Genomic DNA, 23,777 nt, shown 5'->3' on the forward strand with positions numbered 1-23,777 from the left:
TGCACATAGTGTGTAAAAAAACACCTGTCCTCTGTAGCATCACTTACTACAGAGTTCCAAACTGCCTCTGGAAGCAACATCGGCACAAACTCTGTGCGTCAGGAGCTTCAAGAAATGAGGTTCCGCTCACAGCAACTGCACACAAGCCCCTGATCACTATGTGCAAAGCATCGGCTGAACTGGTATAAAGCACACTGCCACCGGCATCTGGAGCACTGAAAACGTGTACTCTGGAGTTATGAATCACACTTCACTATCTGTAAGTCAGTGTTTGGCGGTAGGCAGAACGATACCTACCAGAATGCTTCACCTTGCTGTTGCAGAAGGGTATAAGGGCAAGGTCACCCTCTACCCTATGTCTTCCACCATGCCTACTCTTTCTCCTCTGTTGGTTCAAGAATCAAGAGCATACAGCACCCACCTTCCATTGTCCTGTTTTTACATGTCATCAATTGGTGCCGTACGTACATATGCTTTGTATAAGTAACAACAAAACTAGACATAGAAACTGTAGTTTGGTTGGATCTTTGGTCACTGAGACATTTAAAATATTTAGTCCAAACAAATACCCAACAATACCTATTTAAGATTATTGAGTAATTTCAAGAGCTGCTGTGAATACTAAAAAATAAAATAAAATAATGGCATTTTAGGGATTATTGATATTTTCTGAACAGTCTATTAATTTGGGGATTTACATTTTTAGTTTTTTTTTTAACCCCTTAAGGACAATGGGCAGTCCCTAAACCTATTGAAAACAATGCATTTTGAGCTCGTACATGTACGGGCATTGTCATTAAGAGGGTAAAATGTATTTATTGGTGAGGATTATTGTGACAGTACAGCAATATACACTGTCTCCAGCAAACCACCAAAAGCTGTGAAATAAAACACCCAGGAAGCACTTGTTTTCAAGTCTATAATATCAAGAAATGAGCAGAAATGCTTTCAGAAAAATGCATTTTTAAGAAATTAAAAGGCATCATAAGTTTCTTAGAAAATCAGTAAAATGAAGTAACTGACAGAAATTTAAAAAACCATGCACGGTTCTTACCTATTCCAGCATCACAAGAACTTTTGACTGCACTGCAGACATTCAGCTGAACAGAACGCTTTCTATCTTTAATCACATATCCATCATTAGTAGTCAATGAAGAAAGATCAAAGGTGTGACCTAAAGTAATAGAACACAGGAATACTGAGATGACTAGATCATAAACTCCCAAGAGCAGGGTCCTATTTTTCTTTTGTACCAGTTTGTGTGTGTTAAAATTGTTTCACTGATTCTGATTGTAACAGTGCTACAGAATCTGATGGCGCTATATACATAACACACCCACAACCCACTGACAGCTGGAAAGGTATGGAAAGAAAAGGCAGCAATATATTGGTTGTTAAAGAGAATCCTGTTGACTTTGAAAAAGGAAAACAATTCCAGCAAGGCATAGAATACAGTCTTCCTCAGCCAGGAAGTGATTGTTTGGACACAATGGCAGGTATAGTTCAACATTACTAGAAGAATCAAGGCTGCACAACACAAAATTCCACTAACCAACCAGCTACTAACCTGAGGCAGGGTTTGTCACTCTGCATTTGTCATGTGATGTGATCTTCAAAGGACATGCTAAGGCGGTAACCCACATGAAGGTGTATTCACAATCCTCCAAAGCTGTGATGAACTGAGGCCTGCTGTCCTACAAACATAGTATAAGAGTAGATGAGACCTCAGACATCTCAAAGGCTTACTAAAGGGCAACTCTTGTTTCTGTGTTGGCATATATAACGTGTCAACTTCAACTCAAGTCTCAGTTTTCCTATATGGCTAACACGGCTATATCCACTTTTCTTAATAAACAGGCAACATTTGTGCTGTAGATTACATACTTCTATCACTGATACACCAATTCTATTATCAATATTTACATTCTACCTAAACTGTTCCAATTAACAATGTATGCACCACATACATCAAAGGGTAGGAAAACTAGAATTGACAGACTAAGACAAACAGATACATTAGGCTGTGTTTTACAGCTACTTGAGCACATAACATACTTACAAGAATTTCTTCGTCACATTTGAAACGTAATGTGGTTGTTTTCCTCCTTTTTCCATCAGGACACAGATCTCCATTTGTATACTTTAGGACCAGGACATCCTTTTCCCACCTTAATCCTTCTACAAGTTCCCCAAGATTTGTGGAATTAGATCCCTCCAAGAGGCAGGCAGCTGCACCATCTGGACATGAAGCCGGTCCTGGGCAAAAGAGAGAAAATTAAACCAAGTTTACGGAACCATATTGTAAAATGTGCGGCATTTATATGCATAGAGCAGTGCTAAAGTAAGGTAGGGTGTTTTGAGAGATGCAGATGTAACATTAATGGTATATAACACCAATATAATTAAAATGTTTCTCCTTGAGCATAAAATAGAGTTAACACTGACAAAAACTTGGTTTTATCTCCTTTTGTTCCACTAAATTATTTTTTTTAAATTTATCTTTTAATTAATTTCCACATAGACAAAAAAAAACATAAAATCTTACAATTCAGTCCCCTACAGTATTGTATAAACAGGCAAAGATATCATTTATCTGCTGTATACAATCCCACGGGTAATTCTTCCATAAGGCTTGGTTTCCATTGGGGTTTTTTTTGCTAAAAACGCCTATAAAAACGCCAATAGCGCCACCTGGCGTTTTTTTGTGAAAAACGCATGCAGCCAGATGTTAGCTGTAATTCAATAGGAAATCGCAAAATGCCATTTCCACTTGGCGTTTTTCTGTTTGGCGTTTTTTCAGTCCTCTTTGGCGTTTTTCTGCTTTTTTGGGCTCTGTGGCAGTTTTTCAAAATCGCAGCATGTTGACACTCTGGCGTTTTTTGCAAGAAATCTTGGCTTTTTTTCTCCAATAGAAGTCTATGGGAGAGAAAAAACGCCATGAAAAAGCCATGTGGGTTTATTGCCTTGGCGTTTTTTATGGCGTTTTTTTCCACAGTTACAATGCAGAGGATGGACCCAGTATCTGTGTGTCCTATGAGAAATAGGCTGAAAACAAACAGTTTCACACAAAACAAAGTCCTGGACTGGTTCATATTGAATTTTTCACCATTTGGAACAAACATGCCATTACAAACAAACATACACGACCGGATCCTGCGTGCCAAAAGCAACAGCAAACAATTTGCACCATCATTTGGGGCCAATCTTCCCAGAGGAGCAGACATTCGAAATAAAGCATGCCTTACAAACCACAGAAAAGAGACAAAAGGGTCTACCAAGTAAATGACAGCAGGAGAGGGCAGATACTTGCCATTTATCCTAATCCCTTTTAGCTGGGTGAAACTTCTAACTTGTAAAGGCTGAAAAAACTGCCTAAGGTCAAAAAAAGCAATTTCCACAGAAAGGCTAAAACGCCAGAAAAAACTGCAGAAAAAACACCAAAACGCAGGTAAATGCAGCGGCAGTTTTCTTGGCAGTTTTCCTGGCGTTTTTCATCAAGAAAAAAACGCCGGACAAAAACCCAAGTGGAAACCTAGCCTAAAACATACGAAAACTAACACAGTACAATACACAATATCTGGAGGACTACTCGGCAAGGGGACAGGGATCTAACGAGATCTTAGTTATGCACTAAGATGACTTTTATAAGCTAAATTATTTTTTGTAAACTATTTTCATACCTTATGATTGCTCATCTAGGGATATTAAATGAATCCAACAAAATTATGCAAAAACTATAACTGTTTTTAAAAAAACAAAACAGAATTACAATGACAAAAATCAGCCCCTTCTTTTTGCTCTGTTGGCACAGGGAAATATTACCATTATCTGTAAAATGTTTACACTGCCAAAGAAAAAGGCACGATTTAAAATAATGGTTCTCACCTGTCTCCTCAACTAGAGGTTTGCATACATTCAAACGGTACTTTTTGGTCGAGCCTAATGGAAGCTCCACCTCCCAGTTTTCATTATATCTTGATAATGATGAAAGGTCGTAAGAATTTCCAGATGTGTCCCTGAAAAAAAAAATATTTACAAAAGGTTATTCCATTATTATTTAATTCCAAAACTCTCCAATTTTAAGTGGATACTTTGTTTTGGAGCGCTAATGTCCAACATTTAGCGGACCAACTTTGTTTTTGTCCAGATTTAAAAGATTTACTTTAAAAGCCCTCCTCAGAGAAGCCCAGATCCGTCTCTTAACATGACAAAAGAAGAATTATGTAATCGGTTTCCAAAGGCTGGCTGAGCCAAACAATATGGAATTTAGCAATCGGGAAGAGATAAGTCAATGGGAGGAAAAAAACATGTAGTTCTTTAAAAAAGGAAGTTACACACATAATGTGGACACCTAACTTTTAAATATTACTTTACATTACTTAGTGTATAAAACTAATGCAAAATGTACAACAACTAAACAACTATCAATTCCACTATTCTACACAAAAGAGGGACCGACTATTGGAGGATTTAATACGATGCCTAGCTCGGCAGAAGGGTGGTGACAGCAGGCTAGAACACAAAAGGGATGAGCTTAGGTCCTGCCTACCATTCTGGCAATGAGTCCTCACTTATATGGGAATAGAGAGTTGGCTTGGTTTGTGTATAAAACTGAGCCAGAGTGAGACTTGGCCCTTGTATGGCTAGTACATTGTGTAACAAGACTTGCATAAAAGAGGATTTATAAACACACACGCAACAATCTGTCAATGAAAATAGTGGTCAACTTTATAGACATTCCTGAATTGTATCTTTACATATTTTTTATTTTTATACATTTTAAACATGTGTGGTTGGTTTAGCCGTCACAAGTAGGAACAGATCGAGTGCATTACCTCACTGAACAGTCAACAGGTTTGAAAGGCAGACATGCATGGGGAGTACGCCACTCAAACATATATGTGCAGTCTGGTGTTTCCTTCAAAAACACTGGCTGAGAAAAAACAACAAAACAAAACATGAATTAGATGAAGGCTTGTTAATACCCAGCTTTCATTCTCTGTCAAAGGCAATTAATTACTTCACTTGTGTGTATTCGGTAAAAGCAGAATTCTGCTCAAGGTAAAAAGACAAATGTCCTTAAAGTTTAAATGCAAAATTATAGCGCACTGGTTTCTATAGTGATTAAAATAAGAGTGTGCTTTTTATTTAGCAGCAGCTTTTAGCCGAAAATATTTTGAGCGATTATTATTACATCACCTCAAAAAGACAAAATTGAACTGTCAGGTAACCCAAAGTTCCTTTAATATGTATCATAACTCTAAGCTCGTTTTAGCAGGGCCCTCACCTGTTGTCTCTGTAAATCAATTTGTTATGTTATATACTACTTGTTATGTCAGGTCTACCCATTGTACAGCGCTACGGAATTTGGTGGCGCTATATAAAACAATAATAATAATAACTAGTAGCATTATTAAAATTAGTATGACTCATGGAAGTGTATGCTATTTGGTTTCCCATTTCTGTAATTGCTTGGGAAATATTTGGTTGAAAAGGGAGTCATTAACTCTCTGTAAAGCCGATATCCAGTGGAGTATTCTGGCCAAGGCCGACTAGTACCAGAGTAGAGGCAACCACTGCCGCACAACCAGGCGCAAACTCCCTGCTCCATGGGCCAGATGGGGAGATCAGTGACCTCCATTGTATCCAGCCTATATGGAGGACTATATGGAGGCTTTCCTATAATCCAGTGTAGCATAGAGGATAATGACATGAAGGTAAGTGGTAGTGGAGTAGCTCGGGTGCTGCCTTTGGCCAGGTCCCTACCCACCCTTTGAGTAATATACATAACTTTGATTTTAATATTTACTTAATCCTGGATAATTTGTGTTGATCCACAACTGTATACATTTTTAGGTGACAAAACCAACCTGTTTGTTTTCGCCATCACAATAGAACAGGATAGCAGTTGAACGATTATATATCTTGTGACATCGATCTCCCCCTGTATAATTTATTGAAATAAGTCCGTTTTCAAATGTGAGCTTTTGGTTCACCAAACCTAATAGAAAAAGACAAACAAACAACTTTCTGTATTTGGATCCTTGGTAAACAGCAAAGGGGTTAAAACGTTAGACACGGGGAACAGCAAAAATAACTGAGATCGACCTACCGAATATAAAGGGGACAAACTGACAAGGCATCATTTCTCCTTCAGTTAAGTACAACTAGATCAATGTCAAAATCACACCAGCTTTAAAAGTAGGGACTTAAGAAAAGGTTTCCAACTAAATCTGTCTATACCTTGCTGAAAGGGATGAGAACCTGATCCACTCTGCTGACTATAACAATTTGTCACTAAATATAACACTAGAAATATCATTCATAGTACTTTTGCCTCACACATATATTTTGATGGAACAATTGTCTTGGGACGCAAAAGTAGGCATTCATAGGTTTTTGCCATAGAAACAAGAAGCTTGTTTTACTATAACTAAACCTTAATATGAAAGAATAAAATTATGGATCTACTAAACTATTTGTCTAACAAGAGTTCAATTCATGTCTAAGTCTTTTTGATTAAACGTGCCGCCTCACTATGTAGACAATAAAGACAGCGTTACCTGCTATCTTGGCATCAGTGCCCTTAACCTGACATGAAGATACAGCCATTCCATTGGCTTTGACCACGCACGGAGAAGAAGTAATCCCACCACAGACCCTAAACTGGTAAGTGAAATCATTTGATTTTACTTCAATGTCTTTGTCACCAAGAGCCTTTAAGTCATAGACATGGCCATATTTCGGGTGCCTTACTTGGCAGTTGTCACCTGTGGAACAATGCAAATAAATCAAATAAATTAACAAGAGTAGGCACAGTTAGCAAATATGCATTTATACTATAATTTAAATTTACACACACACACTTTTTTTTTTTTAACTTACCCTCTGCCCTTGAAACAGGACAAGCCTCTGGAGTCCGCCAAAAGAAGACATACTCACAACCATCTTGTTGCTGGAAAACAGGGGAACCCTGAGGAACAAAGCAAATATGTCAATATCTAAGCATTTTCAAACATTTTACTATAATCCTCATAGTTATAAAGATAAATAACAAGAGATCGGTGGTACTTCAGTGCATTTGAGCACATCGTGCAGATAATATATTCCTCATGATTGTGGTCCTAACAAAACCTAATGTGCCTTATGAAGACTATCAATACTAAACCACGAAGTACACTTCTTAAAGGAGAAGTCCTGTGGAAAAACTAATTTTTATTTAAGCAGTAAATATAGAATAATAAAGTTTAGTTTTAAAACAAATAAAACCTGTTTTTATTTTATTTTCAGAAACATCCTTTACCTGCACACCTCCTGCGATTTCTTGTGTAAGCTTCCCTGCTCAAACACTAAATTGACCTGGCATTGCGCCTTAAGGCAATGCTAATAAAGTCTGTTCCTCCACTGGTTTTCATTAGGCACAGCATCAGGCTTGATTGTGACATTCTGTTTACAATGGGCAGTATTATAAGGAGTCGGAGTGCTTGTCTAGTAGACTTGGGTAAAATAACAGCGCTAGAACGCATGGAAACAGGTCGGGATTGGAAATGAAAAGCAGCAGTGGAAATATTTGGACACCAGCCCCACATATTTTATCGCATGGTCGAGCTCTTGTACCCACACGCCACACATCTTATACATAGCTGAGTCACAGTATTTGTCATCCAAATAGCTATAAATCTTTTTAAAATTATATTAAATTGTTCCTTAACGATAACAGAATATCACATTAAAATCCCTAAAAGCCCTAATAAGTAGCAAGTGAACAGACCCCCGTCTCCCTGACTTCCCAACCAACAGCCTGCCTGTGCCATTTTTGACCCCAAGCAGCCTGCCTGTGCCATCTTTGACCCCAAACACCCTACCTGTGCCATCTTTGCCCCCAAACAGCCTGCCTGTGCAATCTTTGCCCCCAAACAGCCTGCCTGTGCAATCTCTACCCCAAAGTATAACCATCCTAACACACACTAATTAATTCATTCATTTACTCGCTCACTCATTCATACGCCCTTCCGCATCCTCTTACCTTACCTACAGCTTTCTCTGTGGAGCTCACACACTGTGCAAGCAACTTCTCTTCTACCGCCCAGGAGAAGCCAGCATGCAGAGGGGTCACATTACGTTGCGTGACCTAGCGGCATTCCAGCTTCCTCTGGGCAGTAGAAGAGAGATTGCCTGCACGGCATGCAAGCCCCACAGGGGGCCCTACAACTATGGTTGGTACCACATTAATAACATTAGGAGGACGTGGAGCTGCCCCGGCCCCAGTGCTGCTACACCAGTCCCTGGACCAATGGGCCCACCAGCAAATCTCCCAGTTTCCCGGTAGGCAAGTCTGTCCCTGCATGGAAATGGCTAATATGCAATTGCTACAGGAAAACATTATGTAAGAACTTTTTTTTTTTTTTTTTTAATGTATGAAACTCATGGACATTAAAAGGTTTTACCCACCTGCTTGTAGTTGCTTATTTTCTACACCCTGCCTACATCTCTTAATAAACTCACATGGGATGTTCCTAAACCAAAATCCACTGACAAAAGGCACTCAAACCAAGCTAGTCATATAACAAATAGCATTTTTTTGTGTATTACACATCACACCAGACTGGTGGATTAGCGAATAACTCAGCTTGCGGATTTGTGGTTATTATAGAACTGAAGTCTTACTATGCTGTGATCACATTGAAAGATGATCCGGGTAGAGTAGCGCTGTTTGTCTGTACATTTGTCACCATTCATGTAAACAATACTAAGAGACCCATCAACAGAAGCTTGTGGGCTCATTTGGATATATCCAAGATTTAAAAATTTATTTTCTGCCGTCTTCATGCATGATCCGATTTCACCACCTGGGGGACAATTAAATCATAATCTTATACAGTAAACAGTACAATGCATTACATATATCAAATAATATTCATAAAGCTGCTTGTGAAGAAACAAGGTCATTCTAATATACAATTTATGCGTGTAAATATTGTAGTACATTTACCTGACCTGGGAAGAGATGAAAATTTAAAAAAAAAAAAACTTGCCTGGACATCCACGGACATACGGTATACGTTGACAGACATTGAGATAAAAATCTCTTGTATTTGCTTTGTCCGAAGTGTCAATAGCCACCCATGGTTCTCCATCTTTAACCAAGTCACTCAAGTCATACTCATTTCCAGCAGAATCTACAACATAAAGTAGAGGCAAATTCAATACATTTCATTTCTTGTCTATGAATTGGACTCTCTTTTTCCCCCCCTGAATTTACCTGTGACTTCACAGCTGACTTGTTTTGGAAGACAGGCCAGGGCAGTTTTGAATTCAAAGTAAGAATCGTAATTGTTACTGTTAATCGCTTCCATTCGGAATGAAAGCTCACCAGGGAAAAGGTTCTCACTGCAAACAAATTGTATAGTGTATGTGTCCCATTGCCCTGTAAAACACAAAACAAAATGATTATAGTTTGGGTGAACAGGTTTTTTTTTTTTTTTTTTTTTTTTTTTTAAACATTTCTTTTGAAGGCCAATTCATGCCACCATAAATGCTAATCTGCCAAATTATGAAGCATCTCGCTATGCAGGGCATGAGGAGGCTAGATTACTGGTGATCAGTACAAATAAGAAATAATTGTCAGGTGTCCCATACATATATTGTGGGAAAATACCTATTACAATGTAACTCTTTCCAGGTGATGGTCACTTTTTATCCTATGTAAAAACTCCACAATTCAAGTCGCTGGGGTACGCTACTGGGGCAGTTACGAGGGGCTACAGAGTCCTTCACTAACCGATGGCTCTGCTCAGAGCCCTGTTTAGACAGCAAAACGCTTTATACTGGAAATACCCTAAAAAGATTTTAAGCATCAGTACCCAATGAATTTACTAACAAATCAATTCAGTGAAACAATACCAAATCGACTGGAGCACCAAAGAAAACAGTTCTAATGATTAACCTTAAATTACATTTTTAAATGTGTGAATGGTGTGAATAAATGTGTTTAGATTTTTGTTTGCATAAAAAAATTGAAAACCTTTTTTTATTCACCTGATGAAGCTGTAAGTTCCCCACGATATGTAAGGGTTATCTGGCCTCCAGCAGACAACTCCAGAGACTGATCAATTTTTACTGGTCTTGTAGCTACTTCTTTTTCATATTCACATCCAGCTGCGGCTTTGCCATTGACCGAACCACACTCTTTTACAGGGCCGCAGATATTAAGCTGAAAAAATAAAGAATAAATGAAGATTGAAGCTTCTTGCATTATTTTCCCTTGTCCTTCTGTATGCCTTGTTGAGTCTCGCAAGGACCTGTGTTTATGGAGGATATGTCCTGGAAGTTTCAGTAGCATGCTATCTAAATAAGTTAATAAAAATAAATACAATTAATGGGTTTTGTTTTACCTTAAAAGTTTTCCCATTTCCAGAAACAACATATCCTGAATCATTTTTCAGTGGTTGAAGGTTGAAAATAAAGCCAGTGTGTGGGTCCTCCACAGAGCATGTCTAAAGAGAAGAAATGTACATTTAACAGCCCATCCCCAAAATATCCATTTTACTATACTACAAAAAAGGTTTCAACCAAGCTTTTCCAAGCTTGAGGCGCAAACACAGCAACTGTCTGGATTTGCCTTTTACACCCCCCTTTAGAGTGTGACAAAGCTTTCCAGTACTCTTACGAGCAATAACCACTCTATTGAATCAAAGCCCATATTATGGCTATCAAAGACCCAATCTTTCTTGTTGTATTTGCAGAGTTTTATTCATAGTTGCCAACATTTGAAGAAAAATTTACCACACCCAAATCTCCACCCACTCTACCCAACCCACATAATTAGCATAATTTATCTACACCTAGTTATTATGGCAGAGATGAAATCACGAACATATCCTTAGTACGCAGTATGTACATATGCAGCGCAACATCTATATCAGGCACGTGAAATTTTTTACTTATACAGATGTTATATTGAGAAAGGTAGATAAATGACAAATACATTTTACATACACACATATTATATATATATATATATATATATATATATATATATATATATATATATTTATATTTATATATTACTAGAGCTGCAGAGAATTTAAAAAAAAAAAAAAAAATTTCCCATTTCCCAAATTATTCATCTCTGGCGCTGGTCAGTAAAGTAACCTTTGGCGCTCTAGAGGTTGTGTACTATAATCCCTATTTTGCACAAGCAGGTTATAGCATAGCCCTCATTGTGTAAATGTGTGCTAACATGAGTGTTTGTGTATGTTAGTGTGACAGTGTATGTGTTTGTGTAGATGTGTGTCAATGCACGTGAGTTAGCGCGGGGGGTAAGAGTTTTTACATTTACAGAGAGAAACATGGATTTTCGATTATTTCATAAAGGTAATTTTATACCCTTGAAATGCACACTATATTATATTGTTGCTTTGTTAATACATTTTATGTAGCATTTTCTACTTATCTTTGAAGACCCTCTAGTGATTTAATGGCTTATCTGCACCGCATGGAATAAAAAGCTGCAAATGTCATATGTACACACAGAACAGCACGGCGGATTCTTCCTTTCACATCACTAATGGGCGACTATTCTTACTTGATTCCCAGTTTTTGTCGACATAACCGGGCAGGCAGCTTCTGTTTCCCATACAAATGTGACCACACAATCCTGATTAGAGATGAACTTTGGGCTGCTTGACTAGAAAACAAATATAAACATACAGGTTTTAAGTGGGCAGTTTATTATAATAATTCTATATATATATATATATATATATATATATATATATATATATATATATATAGAACTCTATAATAGAATATTTATGCCATTTTAAGGGTCTAATCGAACTACAAAACTTTGCTAGACAAACGCATATACTTACAATAGCTCTCTCTGCACAAATAAGATGTATCCTTGTTGAATAAAAGGTTTTTTCGCCTTGTCCATTGGTACATTCAGATCCATTTGAGTACTCTAGAAGTATTCGGCCGCGGCTTTCAATAATGGGGCCTTTCTCTGCAACCCCTAAATTACTAATGGCTGCTACCTCATAGGACGAATCCTGCAATTTAGAACGCACTTAATAGAAGTGGAAAGACAAGAAGTGGAAATTGCAGTGCAAAATTACTTTAACGACTTGTTTTCTTACTTGGAAAATCATAATGCAGTGCAAAAACTCTACACTCAGCACTCACTCTACCGGTATTGAAATATTGACAATAAAAATGAAGTGAAATATTTACATAGCATAGCGCAGAAAATATGGTGAGTGAAACTCTAAGGGGGGGGGGACCAGTGACACTCAACCACGCTACATTTTATGAATTTAAAAAGAAAAAGTTCACCTGCAAAACAAAAAAAAAAAAAACAAAGAAAAAAACTTTACAAATTGTCCTTGGTCTTAGAAAATAACATTGGTGTTAACTCAGCAAATTAAATAATAGCAGTTTTGCATTGAGTTGACATCAGAATTTTTTCACTGAGAAGTCACTGAGAGTCAGTTCTTTAAAGCTCTCTCTGCTTCTCTCTCTGTGTATGCCTCTGCTTTTACAAAAACTCGTTTAGTGAATCAGTCCTTCTGCCTTGTCTGTTTCTTTCTCAGACACCTTCTAACTGCATATCTCTCAAAAAGAGGGTTCGGCGAGAGCTTACCATTTTTCCATATAAGAGTTTCAACATGGCACCTCCTAACAGGTCCTGTGAAGTCAACTATAGATTATATTTCCCCTTTAAGATTATAGGGCATTCTTACACATTAAGACTAACACACTTACAGAGTTGTCTTATGTTAAAAATTTATATGAGCTTATAGGTTTTTATTTTCTGATTACTTGTGTCTAGTAGTATGTAAAGCAAATGTAAAACAAAGTAGAGGCCCTTATTCATAGGGATGTATGGCTCCTGAATTAAATGGTCTATTTTTACTATTTTTCTACTACTGAAATGCAAACATACTAGGAAATAATCTTTCAGGAAACAAAAATAAAATAAAAAAATTACGTACACCTTCAGTCTTGTACTCCATCTGACAGGCCGAGGAAAAATGGTCACAACCTGGCACTGAGAGCAGTGATCGGCACACATTGACGTAATATTTCTTGTGCTTTGTGGTGGAGGTGTCCATTGCAAACCAGTTTGCATCATGATCTCCTAGTGCCTTAGATAACCTAAGAAGCATTAGAGAACATCAGAGTATGACACCATTGCAGTATCTCAACTCATATAATAGGTAACACACAATAACATGATTTTATTAGAATTATTGGATTAATTTATTATACAAGAATACCAGGACTTTAAATCAGTGCTTGATTCTGTGATCCTTTTTTGGCTCTTTGCATACTGTTCATTTTAGGGTATGTGCATCAGACAGGACAAAGAGCGAGTGCTTTGGCCCTTTAATATTTAGGCTAATTGGCTGGGCATGCCCCCCGATTTTTACAATTTAAATACATGACATATAGTTACAACTAAGTTACAAAAAAATAAACCTTAAAGACAGGCCAGCTAAATAATAATACATATTACTTTCAAGGTATAATATACATGATTCAAGAGTGAAAATAAATCAAAAAGCACTTCTGCTGCTGCCTCCCTCCTCAATTCATACTCTAAGTAGTTGTTTTAAGCAGCCCATTAGTGCCAGCAAAGCACTCCTATTGATATTAATGAGAGCATATGTACATAGAGGTCTGCAGAGCCAGCACTGCATCTGACCAGAGGTAAGTAAATCAAGTGCAAGGAGATGTATTCGTCAAAACACATTTTTCAAACAGAAAACAGTTAAGGGTGGGGTGAGGAGCAAATATATATGGGGACATTCTGCAGAATCCCCCCCCCCATGATAATGTAAAGGGACCACAAAGTTAAAATGTGAATTTAAGTACATATGGTGGCTGGAGTGTTCCTTTGAAGACAACAAAGCAAAATTGACCAATTTAGGTATAGTTAGATGAATAGCTCTGGGTGCTCCACTGAGAGAAATTCTTGAGCTTGGGGTCTCTCCGACAACAAATCCATAAAGTCTAAAATCATGAGATTGAGACTTACAGCCTATCATCATTACAGTAATTTATATTTCAACATCTAAACAAACAGTGTTAGGGGTGAGATTGTAAAAAACAAACTCTCACCCAGATAGGTCATATTGCTCATCTGTATGTTCATCCACAACAACACATTCCACAGGTATCTCAGGGCAGGCATATTTAGTGTACCATTTAAAGTTGTATGTCTGGTTATCTTCTGTCTGTAAAAACAATCAATGAAGCATTTAAATGTGAATTTGTGCTCTCAATAATCCCCTCCCCCCACAAAAGCAATAACAAGTTAGTAATAATTAAACTAGAGTCTATTTTTACCTGATATTCAGGCTGCCCTATATCTGCCTGCCTGTCACATAGGAACGTAATGAGAGAAGAACGAGGAGTTTTCTTTTCATCGTTGTAAGGTGTGCCATCCTTGTAGCTGAGCTGGATAATTCCATCGTAGTAAGATAGCTTCGAATTTGCGACACCAAGGTTCCAGTGATTATCCTTACTGCAGAAATAATAATAATAAGAACAACACATGAAAAAGATAACTGGCAGATGTCAACTCATCATTTTAAAAGTATTTTTGTAGAGTTTCTAAGCCTCTTTTTTTTTTTTTTCTTTTTTTTTTTTAAACAGACCCGGCTCCAGAGGGTATCTAACCGCCTCAATATGGTGTGGACAGGGCATGGTTCGGTTCACTGACGAACTTTCGATGAAATCAATGGCAGTATTCCTGTCGCTGATTGACAGCTTAAGCAGCCAATCAGTGGCAGGAGAGTACTCAAATTGAAACCAATGTGAATACTATACACAAACAGACCCCTACGTGCTGTGTGCAGCAGAGCCAGCACTGGAGCTGACTTGAGGGGAATACATCATCCTTGGGGGTCAGGTTTGAGCCCCCCCCCCAGTAGCCATTCATGTGTACCATTAACTTGAAACTTGTGAAGCCATCAGTTTTGCAGAGTGTTTCAAACAGAGGCACTCTACAGGACATAGTAGGAGAAGGCTGGCAAGAAGTTCTACTTGGGGAATGTATGTTGAAAAGGACTAGATAGCATATTACCATTTTTTGAGCCACTTTATCACCAGGCCATTGGAAGCTATAAAGATTGGGGAGCGGTGGGAAAACCGCAATTTTCATTTAAAGTACCAGAAACACGAGATAGCTGTTCCTTTAATAAAGTCCTTTGTGCCATACAATCAGGCAGCATTTAAAAGCTAATAGGATTACAGTGTTTAGTTCCAATCTACATAAAGTTGACTATTGTGCTGGCTTCTTACGTTTTTGCAATTTGGCAAATCCCAGAGTTGTCTTCACAAGGTGCTTGTATTACACTGCCACACACATTGATATAAAAGTCATAGTCTGCAGCGCTAATAATGTAGTTCCCACTTTTTTTTGTCAAAGGTGACAGGTCAAAGGAAAATCCTGGAAATAAAAAGCAAATGTAAAAAAATGTGTTTTATAATTTTTAAAAAAATCAGACTTCTTCATGGCTGGTCATTTTTAATGTATTATTTTTTTCTTTAACAGCAGGAAATCAGGACATTAACTGTTACCTTTACTAATAGAGTATGGAATTCATGGCCACAAACTAAAATAAATTGCATCAAGTTTGAATAAACAAAAAAAAAAAAAAGGGTCATCAAATAATATCAATAAACCACAATAAAAACAAACAAGTGGGACAAAAAGTTGATCATAAGCTAAAGGCACTGAAGAGTAGTAGCATGTGTGGGAGCACAGAATGACTAACTAATTATTGTGAAGAATCAGAGCTTAAAAAGATCCAATCAGCAATTTTCAAATCTTAATGTAAATTTTTTTTAAAAAAAACTCGCTAATTCTTGTAATAAGAAAGAGGAAAGTGTGATAACTGCATACATCATGGGTGAATTGAACAATGGCTGGAGACTTGAATCCTGGGTCGTAACGAAACATGGTAGGCTTCCCAAGGCTCTGCTGAGGGAGTGGCTGTGCAAAGGGGGTAGGGCTAGCCATACACAAAGGTAGGGTTAGCAATAAATAGCATTAAATGTGTTGGCTGTGGGAGGGAACTTTGGTGTGGAGTGGGCGTGGCTAAACATCACTCCTATGCCGCAGGGAAAGAGGAGAGTGATTTGGTAAATGTTCCCAGGTAGGGCTGGTGGAAGAATGATCACATTACATTTTAGTTATAGAGTGCCAGCAGATTTTTTTTACACCTTGGGACATATTCACTTTAAAAGATATGTTCTAGCATTAGTATAGTGGTATGAAAGAAAAAGCTAAATTAAATTCCTCACCTGCTTGAGAGTCAAAAACTCTGCAATCAGTTCCTTCTGCCTTGGACAGAACACAAGCAGCAGCTGTATGCCACTCAAATTCATAGAGACAACCGTCTCGATCTGTGTCCTTGAGAACAGGAGGACTCTCCAGATCCCCTAAAAACAAGCAGAAGAATATTGAGAACATACATCATGTCTAAAGGACCTAAGATGGAAACACACTGAACCTTAGGTAAAGGAGTGGAATGAAGTTATTTAGTTTCGTGCTCTATTTCATAAGCGACTAGAATATTTGATTGGGGTTCAGCCCCTTAATATGGGTAGTACACCATAAGATATAAAACGTAATGTGAAATACCTGGACGACACACAAGCACGATGTTCGTTTGAATCGTTTTGTTTTGTCCGCAGGAAGACCCTTCTGTGTATACAAGCTGAATATGATCACCAACCTTCTTAGGGGGAGACATAAACTTCCCCAAATTTTTCTTCCCTTTAGAATCTAGATGACAAAAAAGAAAAACATGCAAAGAATGGGTACCAGGGAAGCATTAGACCCAGCATTTGCCAAAAAGAAAGACCAGTTAATCTGGATACAAATGGTCTAGCCTGTCTAATCAACCTAAGGATATGATTTTTTTTCTCCAACTATTCTTTTGTTGTCTATTCGTTTAAGGGACAGTTTAATGTCACTGGGAGATATTCTAAATAATACTTTCTAGGGCTGCAACAACGAAATCGATAAAATAGATAATCGATAATGAAAATCGTTGCCAACAGATTTTATTATCGATTAGTTGAATCGATTTTATCGAATTTAAGATGAGGGTTTTTTCTGAGCATTTGCTCCTCGTCTTATAATCCGACCTCAAACAGAGGTCGGATAATAGCACTAAGATCCAGATCCCCCCGCAGCGCTGCAGGGGACCCGGATCCTCCTCTCTGACAGCCGGTGGACGTCTGTGCGATGCGCGCAGACATCCTATGCTACTGTCCTCCACTTCCGCCGGGGCTTCTACGATGGAGCACCAGCGTGACGTGAACTTCCGGTGTTCCACCATAGAACCCCCAGCGGAAGTTTTGGCCAGCACAACGGAGGTTGTCTGCGCGCATTGCGCAACGTTCACCGGTAGCCAGAGAGGAGGATGTGCTGCAGCGCTGCAGGGGACCCGGATCATTCTCTCTGGCAGCCCCTGGGCGTCTGTGCAATGCGCGCAGACATGCTCCGCTGCTGCCGGCAATTCCACTGGGGCTTCTATGTTTGTGTGCTCCCAATGCTTGTACCCCTAATAGCAGGGTTCAGGACTAAACTCTGAGGGACTCTAATGAATGTAACAGCGCTGTGGAATCGGCCGGCACTTTATAAATAAATGTAATGTAATTTAATGTAATGAGGGACCTGTTCTGCTGAATGTTTCACCCAGAAACAATGTGCAGAGCATGAGAAGGCTTTAAGTACTGATAGATTTGGCATAACTAAACATGCATGTTAAAATAAATAAAACCACATTTAAACACATATCCTTTTAGCAAACACTATGTTCTTAAAGCACAATTGATCCTTGCACAAGAAGAGGAAGCTGTAGTCCATATAAACTCATCCTTACCTACGGCACATATGGCTGCATCTTCCTCACAACCAGCTGCATCCCCTTGCTGTAACACATTGTGACAGACATTGATGAAAAAGTGGGTTTTTCTTGCAGCAACAGCTTCCCAGTTTTTGTCGGTCACAGATTCTAAAACAGATATGAGCAGACAAGCTCAACTTAACAGCAGCAAGAATACAATGTGGTTCTAAGGCATGGAAAGGCATCAAAGCAGCCTCAAAAACACACAATTCTCAAACCAAACTACCACTCACCAACACAAAAATTCTGATCCAGAACTGGATGCCCTGTGTATCCTTTTATTGTATACATCCCTCTATTTTATTCAAGCACAGAACGTTTCTCTCCCCACTAAATGTGCATTGTGGTTATATTAAGTTTACAACATTCTGTATGTCAGAATTTCAAACTGCAGTTTTCCTGCAGCTTAACACACAATTATATACGTTCAAAGGCAATTTATATATTGTTAACAACTTTTGAAAGGGCAGGGAAATCAGAATGTTGTCAGAAGCTTTATGTGATGTCCTTAAATCCCTGCCTGTCAGTGAATATACATTGCTATACATGTGTTTCATGGCATCTGAAAACCCAATGTAAACTGACAGCCGCACACAAACACAGTTTACAGAGTAAAGGGAATACACCCGCTTACCTGGGTTGCGTATTAAGTCAGAAAGGTCATATCGTTTTTTGTTGTCTGTGGCTTGGCACATAAGGTCTTCTTTTTCTTTAACACATGCATATTTGGTCTCCCAAGTGAAGAAATAGGTACAGTCAACTTCTGCAACAAATTCTGGAACACCTTTTCCTTCATTCACTTTAAAAGTAACAAAAACACACACTTGTTATTTGCAACAAAGGGTTGTATTGCTATTGAACACATGCAGATATAAATCCATATTCAAACAGATTAACTGATATTATGGATTTGGTCATCACAGCATTATTCTAAACTAATTTTCTATAACCGTGACACATACGCAACCTGCCTTAGTGGCACGATTGAACTAAGTGGCGTCCAATACTGCCACCAGCCCTACAGCTTTCCACACCAAGGAACTAGGAGTCTATTTTTTAAAGGGAATGTAGTGCAAAATCATAGTAGTTACTTTAATTGTATACCAGGACCCTAAAAAGGAGCTTTCTACACAAAACAGGATATAAAAAGACTTCTATTTTTACAAGTAAACAATCCCAACGACAGCCAACTCAACCGCTGTCAAAGCAGCGAGGAGGAAGAGGAAACGTCTCTCACCTGCCGTTTCATTGCATTCAAAGTTAATGATTGTCATTCGCTGAAAACCAGAGCTGCATGCTTGCCCACCAGGATATGTCAATGTAAGATCACCATCTGAATACCTGGAACAGAGAAGAATGAATGTCCACTGGGCCCTCCATTTCAGTATTATACCATATGTTACAACAGCTACCAATGTCAAGCTTAACAAAGCAAAACATGCCAATACCAGTTATATTGAAGCCACAACAGTATATTTCTTCCCCAGTAGAGGTGGCAACTTCATACTTGGGGCAAGCGTTGTGTTTAATTATTGTAGCCATATCTCACTTTTGGCTTTGCAATACAGAATCTCTGTTAGTAAAAGAAGCGTTAGATCCTCTTAACAGCTCACCTCACAAACACAGGATTCCCAAAACAACCCTATTTGCATTAAATGTATTAGACATAAAAAAATGTCTGGCATGACAGACAGAAAGTGTAAATATTAGTCTTAAGGGACGTTATTATAAATAAAGCCAGAAGTCATGTGAAATGTACTGTATTTGTTTCTTCAATACATTGTTCACTAGAAGTAGTGTCATATATAAAATGGCATATTTGACAGCATAGAAACGTACCTGAGGGTCTGATTCTTGTATGAACCTGCTGCCTTCTTGCTGTTACTTTTGACTTGGCAGGAAGCAACACCATCCCCTTCACAAGCACCAGCCTTTGTCTCACCACACACGTTCAGGTAATACATGTATTCACCACTCGAATCTTTGGCAGAGTATGAAGAGACATCTCCTGCCAGGTGGAAAAACATTGTATTGTTTTAAACAATCAGAATATTGAGGGTTTTTGGCTTCTGGAGCTTAAAAGAGGAACTGTCAATAATATAAATATATATATATTATATAGAGGGGGAAGAGAGAGAGAGGGGGGAGAGAGAGAGGGGGAGAAGAGAGAGGGGGAAGAAGAGAGAGAGAGAGGGGGAAGAAGAGAGAGAGGGGGAAGAAGAGAGAGAGAGGGGGGAAGAAGAGAGAGAGAGGGGGGAAGAAGAGAGAGAGGGGGGGAAGAAGAGAGAGAGAGGGGGAAGAAGAGAGATACGGATACACACACACGCACCAGCATTTTCTGTAATACTATATATATTTGGAAGTAGTGGCAGATCTGTTCCAGCAGCTAAATGTTTACGCAACTAAAATTCTATTTAAAAAAGTGTAGAGAGAGGGACCAGGCCATGTATATGTTTTTTGATATGGGAACAACCAAAACCTAACAATTTTCAACCAATACAACCCCACCCTGAAAATGTGGATATTTACCTGCTTTCTGTTTGAGTGGGGACAAGTCAATAGAAATATTGCGGAGTGTGCTTGTAAGCGTACAGCTATTGCTTTCCAGGTAATCTCGGTGACACGCGTACTCTGTTATCCATTCAACCTCATAGCGGCAGTTGGTGTTTGCAGTCAACCTTGGGCCTGTCTTCTAAAATGATGAAATAAGCAAACACAAAGGCTAAGATGCTAAACAAAGGCATGATAAGGGTACACAAGAATAAAGTGGAAAGCTAAACTTACCTCTGTACGATCTGAAGGACAGATAAACGTTATGGCTACAGCAGGCTGGTGGCCGTTACAAAAATCTGGTTTGCTTAAATCAGTGTCTTCGGTAACATAATGTAGAATAAGTCTAGGTAGAGAAATAAAGACAATACATGTGCATTGAAAAAAAAAAAACATACAGAACTCACTGACTGAACAAGTCAGATTCCTACACAACGGATAATCCCTGTCTCCTCAGCAGCATCTCCATTATGTCCGGCGGTGGTACAGAATTGTCCAGTTTGCTGGAGGACACTTTTAATTTAGAAAAACCATAATCAAACATAATAATCATATGCAGCATCAACCACTGACTATTAGACTCTTTCCTAAAACAGGAAAATGAGCGAGTATCAAAATTCTTTTAGGTTCCAAGTAATGTTTTACATGCAACACTTCCTTCCCTGGTATCATATGGGAAATATGCAATTTAGTATGACTAAACACTTCAATTAACATTTGATCATTGGAGTTTCAAAATTACATCTTAATCTACCATGCGTGATAAAAAATTCTCAAATTAAATATTTGACATTCATGGCAAACTGGTACCTGTCTTTGACATTTGCTTTAAGCGCCTCCTTGGGTCGGCCAACATCATAAGCCTTTCCATTCTTAATGAGACAGGCAGCACTTCCAGCAGGACAAGAGGAGGTTTCCCCCTTTGACATACCTGTTAAGAAACAAAATGTTGGGACATACATTAAATTACAAGGCTTCTGAATATTAGGACAAAACAGAGCTTACTCATACCGACAGCACCTTTACCGATCGGCTCTGTCTACAGCAGCAATGACAAGGCACTGACATGCACTGGTAAACCATAATGAGGAAAAGTGATCCAATGTATAACCTTCAATATGCCTGGTTTGCCATGTGGTTGAGTGGAAGATCAGGAGTAGCAAAATAAAACCATCTTGCAAGATGGTAAATCCCCCCCCCTATAACTTTAGAAAAATAATAAACGTGTACACCTGTGAAATATACGCTGCAACTTATTCAATGCTGCCTTAACCTATCGTCTGATTTGCAGGGCTTACAAAATCACAAGTCTACAGGCTACAAAGCTCCATAAAAAGCAGACTCTTGGCCACGTGGTGCTACTTGTTATTTGTACACCACATTACAGTGCTACTTCGATTCTTAAGGGGATGACTTGGGTTTATTTTTCCATTGCAGAGTGATTATTCTGAAATTTTAATCATCAAGCCTTCTCGTCCAAACGGGGAAAAAACGATATTCAACATCAAACTCCTAAAATGGTAACCTAATCTAACCTACTTTATAACAATCGCTATGGACATATTCCTTTGTGGCTCCTAAAAATTAAATTAGAACAAGAGGCCCTAACCTAAAGCTAGAGGGCCAGATGCTTAGATGTAATGTAAGGCAGTTTTACTTTACTAAGAATGCGGTACATAAATGGCCTCACGGCAAATTGTATAGACTACAGTGAGGGAAATTAAACATGGACTGGATAGACCTAAAGCTATCCTGAATAAAAGACCAGACCAAGGATGGATTAAGGTCTGAGTTTTTAAAGCAGGTAAAATGGGCAGACTAGATGGGCAGTCAAATTCCATGTGTCTTTTTTAAAAAATTTGTACAAGCCTGCATTTAAACACAGACTTAGTGCCAGACATTTTATTGTTAGTTTGAGCGAACAGGCTTACACCAAGGTACTTACCAATTGTTCGACAAATATTTATATACAGGTCAGCATCACTGTCCCAGTCGTCGACACGATATACACCAGAAACCTTAATCAACGGATTTAGATCATGTTTCTTAAAGTCTTCATCAAAAGTATAGCAGGGCACCTAACAAAAAACACAGACACAGTTGTCAGAGCAATTATTCTAAACTAACAATTCTTCTTAACAAATAACCTTTTACACATTTGTCCAGTGTTTATAATGCCGTTCTACTTCTTTGGTGCGAATCAAGATAACCCAAGGGCTTTAAAAAAAAAAAAAAAAAAAGCCACATACGTGAAAAGAGTTATATTGAAATTGCCAATGATACCACCAACGAGAGTGTACAAAAATGTGCAGCTTTAGAAATAACCATGATTTACACTTAACCGATTTTTGTGCTTTGATAACCTATCTAGGGACATATAATAATTCTTTGTGAAGTTAATTAAAAGTGACATCTACAACGCTTGCCAAAAAAAGAGAATCAAGTGACAATTTAATCTGGAAAATACAGAAGCAGCCTAACAGAATTATGTAATCCCAAACTAAATTGCATTTTTAAAGTTAATGTGTACTATGAACTCTCATAATTGTTTTTACTACTTTTTTTTTTAAAAACAGTTCTAGTTTTGGGATAATATATTGGTTTCAGGAAGCTATTAGCTATTCTAATGTGTTCTATATCTGTTATTGTAGAACAATCCACTAGATGAACACCCTCTTTATCAAACTGCCTTATGGTAAACAGTAGAGGGACTTGGTCTTATTCACCCACTCAGTCTAACTAATAAAAGTCTATGGCAGAACAGACTCAGTATTGCGTATCATCATGGAACTGAAAAAAAAAACAAAACAAAAAACCAGAAACACAAAAACACATGAACGATATCAATGGTAGCCTCCAGAAGACAAAGATCCCACCCTAGCAGCAGTGTCTTATCCTACATCAGGGCTGGTCGGTGGGTGTATGCAGACCCAGAGCTATTACTGGACTAAAATTCCCATGAATCTGTGTTTAATGCTCATATATAGATAGCAAAGCTCTGCCACTAACATTAAAAAGTCCATTAATCAAATAAACGTACACACCTCTTTAGCTGGTTTAAATATGTCCTTCTTGCAGGCAACGAAGGTTCGCCACTCAAAGTAAATCACACATTCTTCAGAGGTCACAAATTCAGGCGTACCCTGTAAGGCAAAACAGTCAGTACAGAATAAATATACATCTGAAACTAGAGACAGAAACATATAGTTTCAACAAAATCCCTGATCCTGGCCTCCTTAAGAAGTTTAATGCAAAGTTATAAGCAATAAGAGGGAACATCTACTTACATCAAATAAA

General features: G+C 38.3%; 1 protein-coding gene across 1 annotated transcript in view; it reads right to left on the reverse strand.

Annotated features, from left to right (window-relative positions):
- Positions 1-23,777, reverse strand: part of IGF2R (insulin like growth factor 2 receptor) — a 63,594-nt gene that overhangs the window by 23,343 nt on the left and 16,474 nt on the right. The window contains exons 4-33 of the mRNA XM_053460165.1: positions 23,525-23,623; positions 22,426-22,558; positions 21,291-21,411; positions 20,715-20,826; positions 20,460-20,622; positions 19,770-19,938; positions 19,168-19,271; positions 18,565-18,729; positions 17,907-18,038; positions 16,658-16,801; positions 16,318-16,455; positions 15,313-15,460; positions 14,356-14,533; positions 14,128-14,243; positions 12,999-13,161; positions 11,877-12,056; positions 11,588-11,689; positions 10,395-10,496; positions 10,039-10,213; positions 9,263-9,427; positions 9,036-9,179; positions 8,668-8,849; positions 6,886-6,973; positions 6,564-6,770; positions 5,871-6,001; positions 4,836-4,933; positions 3,886-4,016; positions 2,060-2,256; positions 1,568-1,694; positions 1,055-1,174 (exon numbers count right to left, since the gene is read on the reverse strand). Coding sequence (XP_053316140.1) covers positions 1,055-1,174; positions 1,568-1,694; positions 2,060-2,256; positions 3,886-4,016; positions 4,836-4,933; positions 5,871-6,001; positions 6,564-6,770; positions 6,886-6,973; positions 8,668-8,849; positions 9,036-9,179; positions 9,263-9,427; positions 10,039-10,213; positions 10,395-10,496; positions 11,588-11,689; positions 11,877-12,056; positions 12,999-13,161; positions 14,128-14,243; positions 14,356-14,533; positions 15,313-15,460; positions 16,318-16,455; positions 16,658-16,801; positions 17,907-18,038; positions 18,565-18,729; positions 19,168-19,271; positions 19,770-19,938; positions 20,460-20,622; positions 20,715-20,826; positions 21,291-21,411; positions 22,426-22,558; positions 23,525-23,623 — 4,234 coding nt within the window. The remainder of the gene's footprint in view (positions 1-1,054; positions 1,175-1,567; positions 1,695-2,059; positions 2,257-3,885; positions 4,017-4,835; positions 4,934-5,870; positions 6,002-6,563; positions 6,771-6,885; positions 6,974-8,667; positions 8,850-9,035; positions 9,180-9,262; positions 9,428-10,038; positions 10,214-10,394; positions 10,497-11,587; positions 11,690-11,876; positions 12,057-12,998; positions 13,162-14,127; positions 14,244-14,355; positions 14,534-15,312; positions 15,461-16,317; positions 16,456-16,657; positions 16,802-17,906; positions 18,039-18,564; positions 18,730-19,167; positions 19,272-19,769; positions 19,939-20,459; positions 20,623-20,714; positions 20,827-21,290; positions 21,412-22,425; positions 22,559-23,524; positions 23,624-23,777) is intronic.

This window comes from Spea bombifrons, chromosome 3 (genome assembly GCF_027358695.1).
Source record: "Spea bombifrons isolate aSpeBom1 chromosome 3, aSpeBom1.2.pri, whole genome shotgun sequence".
Taxonomy (NCBI): domain Eukaryota; kingdom Metazoa; phylum Chordata; class Amphibia; order Anura; family Pelobatidae; genus Spea; species Spea bombifrons.